General features: G+C 44.9%; 1 protein-coding gene across 3 annotated transcripts in view; it reads left to right on the top strand.

Annotated features, from left to right (window-relative positions):
* Positions 1-14225, top strand: part of LOC144486727 (neprilysin-like) — a 215739-nt gene that overhangs the window by 125756 nt on the left and 75758 nt on the right. For all 3 annotated transcript variants that reach the window (XR_013496332.1, XM_078204768.1, XM_078204757.1), the window contains 2 exons: positions 868-1002; positions 8022-8123. Coding sequence is in view for 2 of the 3 variants with exons in the window: in XM_078204768.1 (XP_078060894.1) it covers positions 868-1002; positions 8022-8123 (237 nt within the window). In the remaining variant the exon portion in view is untranslated. The remainder of the gene's footprint in view (positions 1-867; positions 1003-8021; positions 8124-14225) is intronic.

Here is a 14225-nt window from a genome sequence, read left to right as displayed (position 1 = left end):
CCCAACTTGTGGAAATGATATGTTCACTTCGTTACTGGAAATGCTTCCTGCCGGAGATGAAATGTGTGCCCTTGGTATCCACAGAATTGCATCAAATTTTACAGCAGTGAAACAGGTCATCCTCCACAACAGGCATTCTCCACATGAACCTCCTTCCACTTCATCTCACCGTATCAACGTAAGAAATAAAAGCATACAAATTTTCGAGACTGCTGCGCTTTTCAACACAATCATGGCTGATCTTGGGTTTCAACTCCATTTTCCCACCCGCAGTTAGATATAATGTGGAGATGCCAGTGTTGGACTGGGGTGGGCACAATAAGAAGTCTCACAACACCAGGTTAAAGTCCAACAGGTTTATTTGGTATCACGAGCATTTGGAGTACTGCCCCTTCATCAGGTGAGTGGAGAGTTGGGTTCACAAACAGGGCATATATAGACACAAACTCACTTACAAGATAATGGTTGGAATGCGAGCCTTAACAGGTAATCAAGTCTTTACAGGTACAGACAATGCGTGTGGAGAGAGGGATAATCACAGGTTAAAGAGGTGTGAATTGTCTCAAGCCAGGACAGTTAGTAGGATTTTGCAAGCCCAGGCCAAGTGGTGGGGTTACATGTAGTGTGACATGAACTCAAGATCGCTGTCCTCAGGCGTGCGGAACTTGGCTATCAGTTTCTGCTCGGTGATTCTGCGTTGTTGTGTGTCTTGAAGGCCGTCTTGGAGAACGCTGGAGGCTTTCCTGAAAGCAGGCTTGGACAAAAAGACTGGGAAATGATGCGGTCCATTATCTTAACAAAACTGATAGAATCCTGGTGTTTCTCCAAGAAAATGTTGTATCCATTTATTTCTTGTGTTTATTACAGGCATGTGAAGCTTATTTCATGTTCATGGTAAATGTGGCTACGTTGGTACGGAGGGACAAACATTTAAACGTAACTGATTCCGAAATCAGGCGCGAAATGGATCAAGTTCTGATGTTGGAAAAAGAAATTGCCAATGTAAGTTCCTTTATCTTTTTATTGCCACGTGTGTTGCCTCATGCATCTGGATGCGACATGGCGGGCTGACCTTACTCCATGGTGCAAAGAGTAACTGAGGCAGCGAGAATCCTGCTCTGTTCAGAGTGAGGGGGAAGCAGGCATTACGGTCTAGTGTTGTTGTTACCAGTCTTACCATCGAGACCTGGAAGGAATGAACTCGGGGCTTTGACTTCTGATCCTGTGGCTCATTGATAGATGTAGATCTGGAAGGTCATGGGCACACCAGAGGTTTGAACAGGCAAGGAGCCTCTCCGTCTTTGTGAAAATAGAGCCAGAGGGCAGAAACTGGAAGTGTGGCTCCTGAACCCAGCCCCCACTATTTGTTCAGGGGTGAATGGGGGTGGTTCGAATCCATGGTTCATAATTTACATAGTTCACCCTGACCTAATTTTCACAATGAGGGAGTGGGAAATACGATTTGTGTAGATTAGACCTAGTGGGAGAGAGTCTAAACATACTGGAGCCCTTTGAAGACTTAGGGTACCCCTTTGGAGAGGTATGGTACCCTTTTGGCTACAGCCTGAGGCACCTTGGGAGAGGTAAGGTGCCATCTGGGAGAGGTCAATGCCTTTTCGGATTGTTAAAATCAGACAGAAATGTGCGTAAAAAGAAGAGAAACTCATTGGAACTGTCAAAGGGAGCTGTCAATACAGGTGTTAAGCTGTTGAGGCATTTGAATCACCTGCAATTTAAATATTTGAAAAAAAAATCAATGGTTACCATTGCAAGATTAGTGCTTAATGACTGATTTCAGAACCTATCATATCACCATTGGTACTTGTCAATCCATAGCTTGTCTGACACCTCCAAGTGCTTGTAAAGCCTTTGAAGTGGGACTATGAATACAACTGTTTATTCTTATAATGGATTAAAGGGAGTTAAATGTAGTGAATAAGTTTTTAATCAATGAAAGTTTTTTTTAAAAATAGTGAATTAATTAAAATACACTGAAGAACTTTATTTAATCTCAGCATGAGGTCCTGATTTCTGCTCATAGTAGATACTGTGTGAGTTTGCATGGAAGGTGTAAGGGAAACTGATGATGGGTAGAGGGCATAAGTTGGCATGAGTTGGCACTAAGTTGCATTGAGTCTATAAATGGATATGAGGTTTGGGTGGAGAGGTTTAAGTTGGCATTGAGGGTATGAAAGTCCCTCGGACTTGGATGATGGGGAATTAGTTGGCATTGAGGATTTGACAGACCATGGGGTAGGTGGCATGAGGGTTGAGATAGATGGGGCAAGGGGAGTTCTTGGGGGTGAGTATTGGAGGGTTGATATTTCTTTAATTCATTTTTTCACCGCAAGGACAAAATACCAGAGCACCGAGGTGGGCCTTTTGCCCAGTCCACCTCCACACCCAGAAGCCCATGGCTTCCGATGAATTCGTTCCAGGGGCGGTGGGCACAACTCTGATAAAATCCGGCCTCCCCGGATCGAAAATCCAAACTTCCAGGGCACTTGTTCTGGAGTCAATTTCATGAGACCAGACATTCTCCTGAAAATTCAGACCTTAATCTCGACTGGTACTCCACGGGTGGAACTGATGGGGGTGGGGGGACAAAGGTGTTGCAATGTTGCATGTGCTGTCTTACAGATAAAATGCCAAATGTGCCCCCATGTGGCCTCCCAGAGGGATGTCCAAAACCCTGTGACTCCATTTCCAAGAAACTTTGAAGATATCTTCCGAGTGCCCTGGATAATATTTATCTCGCAATCGATAATCATTCAAAATGATTATTCTGAGTCTCGGATGTTTGCTGTGTGCAAATTGGTTACGATGTTTTCCTACACAACAAAAAACAAGCATTGTCCATTAGCTGGAGAAAGCTTTGTAACGTTCTGAGGTTGTGAATATAGAAACATAGAAACTAGAAGCAGGAGTAGGCCATTCAACCCTTCCAGCCCGTTCCGCCATTCATTATGATCATGGCTAATCATCGAATTCAATATCCTGATCCCCCCTTCCTCCCATATCCTTTGACCCCTTTAGCCACAAGAGCCATGTCTAATTTCTTCTTGAAATTAGCCTCAACTACATTCTGTGCGAGTGAATCCACACATTCATCACCCTCTGGGTGAAGAAATTTCTCCTCACCTCAGTTCTAAAAGGTTTACCCCTTATCCTTAAACTATGACCCCTAATTCTGGACTCCCCCACCATTGGGAACATTCTTTCTGAATCTACCCTGCCTAACCCTATCCAATATAAATGTATGTCTTCCTTCTACTATCCAGGCACTCATGTCTGTAGACATTAAATGAGAGGAGAATTAGATTTGGCCTGTGTTGCTCCTGTGGAAACCTGGGACCCTCACTACTAGTGACCACAGCTTGGAGGATAAGAGATACAGCTATCTCTGAACTGTCTTGTGAGATCCATAAAGTGGAGCCTCAAAAATTAACCCTTTACTGATTAGAATCAAAGCTGGTGTGAGCTGGTGCTGAACCTCAGAATGACATGGACAATTTGATGGAGTGGGCAGATAGGTGGCAGATGATGTTCAATGCAGAGAAGTGTGAAATTATTCATTTTAATTGGAATAACATGGAGAGAATAGTGTAATGCTAGTGTGCTATTGATGTATTTTATGTTTAAGTGGGATGTCTTAAGATTCCGTTTTTTTTCTACAGGCAGTCTGTATGTCTGGAAAGGAATACAGCTCATATGTTGGGAAAGCAGGATAATTACATATTTAGCCATGCCATGTCATGTTTACTTAGGAGAGAGCTAATGGATTTTTGTTTATAGATGAAAAGTTCCTCAGAGGTTTTTATTAAGTTGATGGACAGGGTCATGTGATAATGTGGTTAATGGGAGGAGCTAGGTTTGTAGCAGAGAAGAGAAGTTTTCAGTTCGGGCTAGGATTTGCTTAAAGACAGAGATCTGCAAACTACTCTGAAACGCAAAATCTCTTTGAAAGCTTCAAGACTGTTTATACTCCTAATTGCAAGTACATTTATGGTTACTAGCTGTACTTAAAGTGGCTTTTAAGTATATAAGAAAAATGTTGCTTATTTGGAACTGGAACAGTGATAAGTTAGAGAAATTGAAGTTGTTTCCTTTCTTAAATATTGCTTAACTGTCAATGGTTAAACTGCTTCCATTTTTAGAGTTTGTTTCAAAAAAAGATCCATAAATTGTCAGTGAGATTAGTCCTGGAATGTATCATCCTATCCTCACATTTATGCCAAATTAGAAAAGATTGTTGGGGTCCAGTCTGGCTTCATAATATACTTTGGTTCTGGTTCAGGACAAAAGTAAATGAAGGATACAACTCTAAAGGGTGTGCAGATCTAGGTGATTACATGCATCGGTCATTGAAGGTGACAGGACAGGTGGAGAAAGCAGTTAATAAAGCACACAGTATTCTGGACTTTATTAAGAGGGCATAGAGCACAAGAATAAGGAGGTTATGCTAGACTGGACATTAGTTAATAAAATCAAAATACTGTTGATGCTGGAAATCTGAAATAAAAACAGAAAGTGCTGGAAAAACTCAGCAGGTCTGGCAGCATCTGTGGAGAGAGAGAAATATAGTTAATGTTTCAAAGCCGTATGACTTTTCTTGAGTGTGGAAACTAGTTAGTCTTCAGTTGGAATGTTGTATACAGTTCTGGGTGCCAAACTTTAGGAAGGATGTGAATGCACTGGAGAGAGTGCAGAAGAGGTTAACAAGAATGGTTCCAGGGATGAGAAAGTTATGAAGATAGATTGGAAACTTTGGAACTGTTCTCCTCGGAGAGAAGGCTAAGAAGAGCTTTCATCGGGATGTGCAAAAAGACAAGGGTACTGGACAGAGTAGATAGGGAGCACTGTTCCCACTGGGTGGCACGGTGTCACAGTGGTTAGTACTGCTCCCTCACAGCACCAGGGACCCAGGTTCAATTCCCAGCTTGGGTCACTGTCTGTGTGGAGTTTGCACATTCTACCTGTGTCTGCGTGGGTTTCCTCCGGGTGCTCCGGTTTCCTCCCACAGTTCAAAGATGTGCGGGTTAGGTGCATTGACCATGCTAAATTCTCCCTCAGTGTACCCGAACAGGCGCCAGAGTGTGGCGACTAGGGGATTTTCACAGTAACTTCATTGCCGTGTGAATGTAAGCCTACTTGTGACCATAATACGTAAACTTAAACTTTAAACTTGATAAAGGGACCAAGAACTAAAGGCATAGATTAAAAGAGATTTGCAAAAGAAGCAAATGGAACTTGAGACAAATGTTTTTCACACAGCGATTGATTCAGCAACGTTCTGCTGGAGGTGTGATGGAGGCAGGTTTAGAGGCATTCCGGAGGGCATTAGATGATTATTTGAATAGAAACAAATATATAGTGTTATGGGGAAAAAGCAGGAGAATGGCAGTAAGTCATAACTGCCATTTGGAGAGCCGGTGCAGACACTGGACCAAATTGCCTCCTTCTGAACTGTAACCATTCTGTGATTTCAATGAAATGTACATCTCCAGATTCCACCTCACTGCCATTGCCGATTATGCCTTCAACTCCCTAGACCCGGAACTCTGAAATTTCCTCACTGAAGCTCTGGCCCTTACTCCTCCCCTGAGCTCTGCAATTCCCTCGCCAAATCTCTCTCCCTCTCTCCCCAACTCTCCTCCTGAAGGTGGCCCTCCTGGTTATCTAACATTTCCTTCTTTGGTTTGGCATCAAAAGTTGCTCCTATTCTGGGACGTTTTATTATGTTAAATGTGCTATGTAAATGCAAGTTGTTCTTTGTTGTTTCTCTTTAAGCTGGTGTAGAATTTGGCCTGGAGATGTTAAACGTCAGTACAATAACATTGACTAAATTCCTAATGTGCTCCAGCAGTGCTTTGATTTTCATATTTTTATGGCAATGCTCGACTCCACACTTACAGGGATAACATTCCTGTTTTCTGAAAATCAACAGACTGCATGTTCCGTAACAGGCGTGAACAGAATCCTCCATACAGCCAGCTTTGATCCTTGAGTGCATCAAGTTATTGGCAGTTTGTTAATGGCAGCATTCTCCTGAGTGAGGTGAAAAGAATAATTCCGTCCCTCTCCCGCTTTGATAAGCAGCACATTCCGTTCAATGGGACGGCGAAGAGGGAATTGCAATTTTGATCTTCATATCTAGCCAATGTGTGTGGTGATTCCTGCTGGAACTGTTGTGGCAGAAGTATGCACACTGAGTTCCAGATCCCTCTCAGACCCACAAGTAAGTTGTTTTTCCCCAAAGAGTTGAACTCTTAATCAGCCTGCAAGATCTGCCATTGACCGATTACGTCTGTAGATTGTAACAGTGGAAATATCCCTGTCTGTGTTCCGGCAAACATTCTTTCATCTCTAGTGTGCATCGCATCCTGTTTACTCTTCCTCCATTTAGCAACTATGCACCATTCTTTGAACTCACATTCCGAATCACCTCTACTCTGTCCTAGAGTAGGTGGCACGGGGGCACAGTGGTTAGCACTGCTGCCTCACAGTGCCAGGGACCCAGGTTCGATTTCCGGCTTGGGTCACTGCCTGTGCGGAGTTTGCACGTTCTTCCTGTGTCTGCGTGGGTTTCCTCCGGGTGCTCTGGTTTCCTCCCACAGTCCAAAGATGTGCAGGTTAGATTAATTGGCCGTGCTAAATTGCCCCTTAATGTCAGGGGGATTAACAAGGTTATGGGAATAAGGCCTGGGTGGGATTGTTGTTGATACAGCCTCGATGGGCCAAATGGCCTCCTTCTGCACTGTAGGGATTCTGTGATTCTGTCACTTGCAAAAATGCCCTCGAAATCTCGCCACTTAATTCTGCCTTCAGCTGGCTTTCCCAAATCCTGCTCTGTGTCATTCCACCCTTTGAAAATGCCACCCAGGAGCTTGGTGTCTTTTTTGGTTTTGTTCTGCCTCCCCAGTTCATCAAAACTGCCTGTGAAATATTTGGTGTTGCACTGACATTGCAAATACAGAACTTGCATTTGTATAGCACCCTCCATATCCACAGAATGCCCTACAGTTCTTCACAGGCAAAGAAATACTTTTTAGGTGTAGCCTCTGTTGTAATGTGGGAAACGGCGAAGCCAATTTGCACACAGGAAGGCCCCCACAAACAGCAATGGTGATAATGAGCAGGTCATCTGTTTAAGTGATGTTGCTTGGGTGATACAGATCGAAGGGGAGATTTCCCCCCGCTGCTCCTTGAAATAGTGCCATGGGATCTTGCCTCCACCTCGATGATAGGCTCAACCTTGATTTAATGGTGAAATACGGCACCACTGACAATACAGAATTCCCGCAGTGCAGCACAGGATCAGATGATGTGCTCGAGACTCTGGAACGGGGCTTAAACCCACAAACCCAGAGGGTGGTGAATGTGTGGAATTCACAACACAGAAAGCAGTCGAGGCCAAAACGTTGTCTGATTTCCAGAAGAAATTAGACATCGCTCTTGGGGCCCAAGGGATCGAGGGATGTGGGGGGGGCAAGGGGGAATCGGGATATTGAATTTGACGATCGGCTATGATCAAATGAATGACGGAGCAGGCTCGAAGGGCTGAATGGCCTCCTCCTGCTTCGAATTTCCATGTTTCTAACCTCTGATTTGGAGAGACACAACATGACACTGGATATCAGTTTAGGACAGAGTTGAGGAGGAACTTCTTCTCTCAGAGGGTGATGAATCTCTGGAATTCTCTGCCCACTGAAGTGGTGGAGGCTACCTCGTTGAATATGTTTAAATCACGGATAGATGGATTCCTGATCGGTAAGGGAATTAGGGGTTATGGGGATCAGGCAGGTAAGTGGAACTGATCCACTTCAGATCAGCCATGATCTTATTGAATGGCGGGGCAGGCTCGAGGGGCTAGATGGCCTACTCCTGCTCCTATTTCTTATGTTCTTTTAACATGCAATTTTGGTCAATTAGCTGTCAGTGAAAATGAGAATTATACTCCAAGGCATATTTGAAACAAGATAAAAAGAAATATTCATACGTAAATATTTTTTATTTGATAGGCAACGACCAAAGCTGAAGACAGAAATGATCCTAACAAACTCTACAACAAAATGACGTTATCCAATGTGTCCAGTAACTTCCCTCTCACAATCAGTTCGAAGGTAGGATGGTGTTCTGAATGAAATTGTGTGTCTTGTCAAAGTCACGGATGGCAGTGGATAGGGAATGCAAACTATTCCTAAGTGTCAGTGCCAAGTGGTGCTATCGTGTTGCACTAGGCTAGCATTCTGGTGCATTAGATACATTTCCTTCAGAAAATAACATCTTGAGTTCCAGCGTAAGAGCAAAGTGAGACGTGACACATGGTAAGTTAAGCACACTTAACCTTTAAACCTCTGGTTGCTAAACATCTCCAATACTGAGGGCTTTTCTCCTGTCATGTCTGGGTCTGTTATAGGCTGATTGATAGATATTGATTCGTCCCAACTCCATTCACATTGCATCGTGCGACTGCCAGGAGGGTAAAAGGTGGACTAGCTGGAGTTTATTTTTCTAACAACTCCTGTATCCTCCCTCATTTTCCATTTTCTCCAGCAGGGTTGTCCATCAGGAAAGCTAATTGGGTGGCACGGTGGCACAGTGGTTAGCACTGCTGCCTCACAGCTCTAGGGACCTGGGTTTGATTCCTGGCTTGGGTCACTGTCTGTGTGGAGTTTGCACATTCTCCCCGTGTCTGTGTGGGTGTGCTCCGGTTTCCTCCCACAGTCCAAAGATGTGCTGGTTAGATTCACTGGACATGCTAAATTAACCCTTAGTGTCGTGGGATGTGATAGATTAGAGGGATTAGCAGGGTAGCTAAGTGGGGAAAAGACCTGGGTGAGATTGTTGTCGGTGCAGACTCGATGGGCCGAATGGCCTCCTTCTGCACAGTAGGGATTCTATAATTAAAGTCCAGCAGTGGTTCATTACACCTTTAAAATATGGGTTTCTTTCCCTGTTGAAACAGGATATTTCAAATGCAGGCATTCATGAAATAACCATGCATTTGCTCTTAACTGATGTTTTGTAACATTAAGAAGTGCCTAAGCACTCCCAGTTCAAAAATGCTGTTGGATAAGTCCAGCACTTATCACTGTATGCACAGTTCATTAACTTTCTGGTCTTGTCTCATTGAGTTCTTTCTCAATCAGGTTCGTTTTATGGTACTTTTTTAATTCATTCGTGGGACATGGGCGTTGTTGGCTGGGCCAACATTTATTGCCTATCCCTAGTTGCTCGAGGGCAGTTGAGAGTCAATCACATTGCAGTGGCCCTGGAGTCACATGTTGGCCAGACTGGGTAAGGACGGCAGATTTCCTTCCCTGAAGGACTTTAGTGAACCAGATGGGATTTTTCGACAATTGACAATGATTTCATTGTCATCAGTAGATTCTTAATTCCAGATACATTGCTGGCTGGTCAGCATTTATTGCCCATCCCTTGTTGCCCTTGTCCAGAGGGCAGTTGAGAGTCAACCACATTGCTGTGGCTCTGGTGTCACATGTAGGCTAGACTGGGTAAGGATGGCAGATTTCCTTCCCGAAAGGACATTAGTGAACCAGGTAGATTCTTCTGACAATCGACAATGGTTTCATGGTCATCAGTACATTCTTAATTCCAGATATGTTTTATTGAATTCAAATTTCACCATCTGCCGTGGCGGGATTCGAACCCGGGTCCCCAGAGCATTAGCTGGATTAATAGTCTAGTGATAATGACACTAGGCCATCACTTCCCCTCATGGTGCCAGATCTAAACCGTTCACATTAATTTCTGTTGGGATCTTCATGGAGCGACAAGAGTGTTTGAAAGGAAATAGTTTGAGATGGTTTTAAGAGTTCAGTGTGCTACACCGCTGCAGGAGTCCCACAATGGACTAGGGATCTTGGTCAGCTAGTGACCTCCTGGCTTGCAGCTGCAGCAGCTCAACCCGCTGAGGCAGAAGCCATGCTGGGGAGAGGGATGGAGTGGAAGTGGCCATTGTCAGAGGATGCAGCCGTTTGAAGTCACTAATGTCCTTCAGGGAAGGAAATCTGCCGTCCTTACCGGGTCTGGCCAACATGTGACTCCAGGGCCACTGCAATGTGATTGACTCTCAACTGTCCTCGGGCAACTAGAGATGGGCAGTAAATGCTGGCCAGCCAGCAACACCCATGTCCCACAAATGAATGAAAAAGTACGATAGAATGAACCTCATTGGCTTCAATCTGATTCCAACATCACCAGCCTCTTTAGAATAGCTTCATCCATCAACCAGATCCCCAGTTCAAACCTGCTGATTCTCACTCGACTGCCAAATTCATTCAGAGCAGCTTTTGAACCTAAAATTTACTGTTGGCCGTTTTAATGGATGAACATTTAAAGAGTTGACATAATTGCCGGAATTTTACTGCCACACCTGTCCTGAAATCGGGGCAGGTGAGGCTCGCAGAACAGAATTCTCCATTGGCCTCGGACAGGATTTTATGAGCCTTGCCTGAACAAGGTGATAATTTCTCTCTACGCTCTGCGATTGCAGGCAGTAAACATTTCGTTTTAAATGAACGAGTATGGGAAATTTAAAATTTTCAAAGTTTAAAGGGGCAGCATGGTGGCACAGTGGTCAGCACTGCTGTCTCACAGTGCCAGGGACCCAGGTTTGATTCCCAGCTTGGGTCTGTGCAGGGTCTGCACGCTCTCCCTGTGTCTGCACGAGTTTCCTCCGGGCGCTCCAGTTTCCTCCTGCAGTCCGAAGGACGTGCTGGTTAGGTGCGTTGGCCGTGCTAAATTCTCCCTCAGTGTACCCGAACAGGCGCCGGAGTGTGGCGACTAGGGGATTTTCACAGTAACCTCATTGCAGTAAGCCTATTTGTGACACTAATAAATGAACTTTAAACTTTAAACATTGAATCTGCACCGACTCCCCGACAGAACATCTCACCCAGGCTCTCTCCCTGCCCTATCCCCATAATCCCACACATTTATCCTGCTAATTCCACTAATCTACACATCTTTGGACACAAAGGGGCAATTAAACATGGCCAGTCCACCTAACCTGCACATTTTTGGACTGTGGGAGGAAACCGGAGCATCCGGAGGAAACCCATGCAGACACGGGGAGAATGTGCAAACTCCACACAGACAAGCCGGGAATTGAACCCGGGCCCCTGGCACTGTGAGGCAGCAGTGCTAACCACTGTGCCACCGTGCTGTCTCAGGGATTTTCCGCTGGGTGGAATGTCCCAGCCGTTCCTGCCGGTAGGATCTTCTGATCCCGCCAACGATGACCTCCTGATGCAGGTTCCCCGGGAGTGCAAATGACGGGAAATCCCGTTGATACCAGTAGGGTGGAAAGCTGGAGTTTCTGTCAATCTTGTCACAATTGCCCAAGGCTGGATAATATTAAAATTGCCTCTAAATGTCTGTCTTTTTAAAAGAGATAAGATGAAGGAATGTTTCGCGAACATATTGAGTTAATGAGCTAACATTGCTGCGAATAATTCCAAGGCTAAATTATACTGGGGAAGTTGAAAAGTTCACCAGATACCTTGGTCAAAGTGGTGCAATACAGTTCTGAGCTAATCAGCACAGGCTGGAATGGTGACTTATGGTTCGCATGTCTTTAAAACTTATAACTCACTTTAAATCTTGCAACAATTAAGATTTACTTACAATAGTTCAGGAGTGTAAAGTGCATTAAATAGACCAATTAATGGGATTTTCCTGGAGTATCTCAGTAAATATTTGTAACTGTGTCTGTTAATTAATTATCTCCTATCTTTGAGCTACGTCAGCATAGGAGCGTTAAAGTCCAACAGGTTTATTTGGTATCACGAGCTTTCAGAGCACTGCTGCTTCATCAGGTCACTGGATAGTCCACTCACCTGGTGAAGGAGCAGCGCTCATACCAGACAAACCTGCTGGACTTTAACCTACTGTCGTGAGACTTCTTCCTGTGCCCACCCCAGTCCAACGCCAGCATCTCCACATCAGGAACGTGGGAACAGGAGTAGCTCTCTTAACCCCTCGAGCCTACTTTTTAAAAATTTGTTCATCAGATATGTTGCTGGAAAGTCAGCATTTATTGCCCATCCCAAATTGCCCAATGAGAAGATGGCAATGAGCCACCTTCTTAAACCGCCATAGTCTGTGTGGTGTAGGAACACAGGCGGTGTTCTAAGGGATGAAGAACCAGCAGCAGTGAATGAATGGCAATACAGTTACCAAGTTGAAATGGTGTGTGACTTGGTGGGGAACATGTAGGTGGTGCCTTTCCCATGTGTCTGCAGCTGTTGTCCTTCGAGGTGGTTCTTGGAGCTGCACCCAGTCAATGAGGTCATGAATGATCTGCAACCGAGCCCTGTATACCTGCCATTGCCCCCGATCCAATAATAACTTTGAATAATAAAAATCCAGCAATGTCAGATTTAAAACTTGCAATTGGCCGAGCATCGATTGCTGTTTATGCAACTGAGTAACAAACTTCTGTACCATCTGTGTCTAGATATGTTTGCTAAGTTCACTTCTGACAGGTCTGACTCGAATTTACCGCCGTGGTCCTCGACTCCCCCACTAATACATAAGAACATAAAAACTAGGGGCGGCACGGTGGCACAGCTGCCTCACAGCTGTGTAGAGTTTGCACATTCTCTCCGTGTCTGCGTGAGTTTCCTCCGGGTGCTCTGGTTTCCTCCCACAGTATGAAAGACATGCTGGTTAGGTGCATTGACCCGAACAGGTGCCGGAGTGTGGCGACTAGGGGAATTCCACAGCATTCCACAGTAACTTCATTGCAGTGTCAATGTAAGCCTACTTGTGACTAATAAATAAACATTAGGAGCAGTAGTAGGCCATCTGGCCCCTCATGGCTGATCTTTTCATGGACTCAGCTCCACTTACCTGCCGACACAACATAACCCTAAATTCATTTACTGTTCACAAATCTATCTATTTTTGCCTTATAAACATTCAACAAGGGAGCCTCAACTGCTTCACTGGGCAGGGAATTCCATAGATTCGTAAGCCTTTGGGTGGTTGTAGTGGTAATGGTTAGTTGTTTAATTGTTCATATCTTCCGTGACTGTTATTGGAATTTTTAAGAAAAGTAAAGAACTACATTTCATAGAACCATAGAATCCCTACAGTACAGAGGAGGCCATTCGGCCCATCGAGCCTGCACCGGAAACCCCCGCAGACATGGGGAGAACATGCAAACTCCACACAGGCAGTGACCCAAGCCGGGAATCAAACCCGGGTCCCTGCTGCTGTGAGGCAGCACTGTGAACCACTGTGTTATCGTGCCGCCCTTGGAGCTCAAACTTGGAGTTTGAGTCAGCATTTTCTTTTCCTTTCTAGTCATTCCCAGCATTTAAAAGTTTTTAAAGATTAAAATGTATTTTTTAGTGTCACGAGTAGGCTTACATTAACACTGCGATGAAGTTACTGGGAAAATCCCCGAGTCGCCACACTCCGGCGCCTGTTCGGGTACACTGAGGGAAAATTCAGCATGGCCAATGCACCTAACCAGCACGTCTTTCAGACTGTGGGAGGAAACTGGAGCACCCGGAGGAAACCCACGCAGAAGAAATGCAGACTTCGCACAGACAGTGACCTAAGCCAGGAATCGAACCCGTGTCCCTCGTGCTGTGAGGCAGCAGTGCTAACCACTGTGCCACCATGCCATGGATGTAGGCATTGCTAGTATTGCCAATGCTTAGTTGGCCTGAGAAGTTGGCCTGTTTGTCAGGTGATTTCAGAGGGGCCAACCATTTTGGAGTGGGACTGGAGTCATGTATAGGCCCAGACTGGGTAAAAACAATAAGTTTCCTTCTCTGAGATCAAAAAGGAGGAGGTATTGGGGTTCTTGAGAAACATTAAGGTAGAAAAGTCCCCAGGGCCTGATGGGATATACCCCAGAATACTGAGAGAGACAAGGGAGGAAATTGCTGGGGCCTTGAGAGAAATCTTTGTATCCTCACTGGCTACAGGGGAGGTCCCAGATGATTGGAGAATAGCCAATGTTGTTCCTTTGTTTAAGAAGGGTAGCAAGAATAATCCAGGTAATTACAGGCCGCTGAGCCTTACATCAGTGGTAGGGAAATTATTGGAGAGGATTCTTCAAGACAGGATTTTTTCCCACTTGGAAATAAGTGGATATATTAGTAAAATGCAACATGGTTTTGTGAAGGGGAGGTCGTGTCTCACGAACTTGATCGAGTTTTTTGAGGAAGTGACGAAGATGATTG

This window comes from Mustelus asterias, chromosome 3 (assembly GCF_964213995.1).
Source record: "Mustelus asterias chromosome 3, sMusAst1.hap1.1, whole genome shotgun sequence".
Classification (NCBI taxonomy): Eukaryota; Metazoa; Chordata; class Chondrichthyes; order Carcharhiniformes; family Triakidae; genus Mustelus; species Mustelus asterias.
This window is presented reverse-complemented; position numbering and strand designations above follow the sequence as displayed.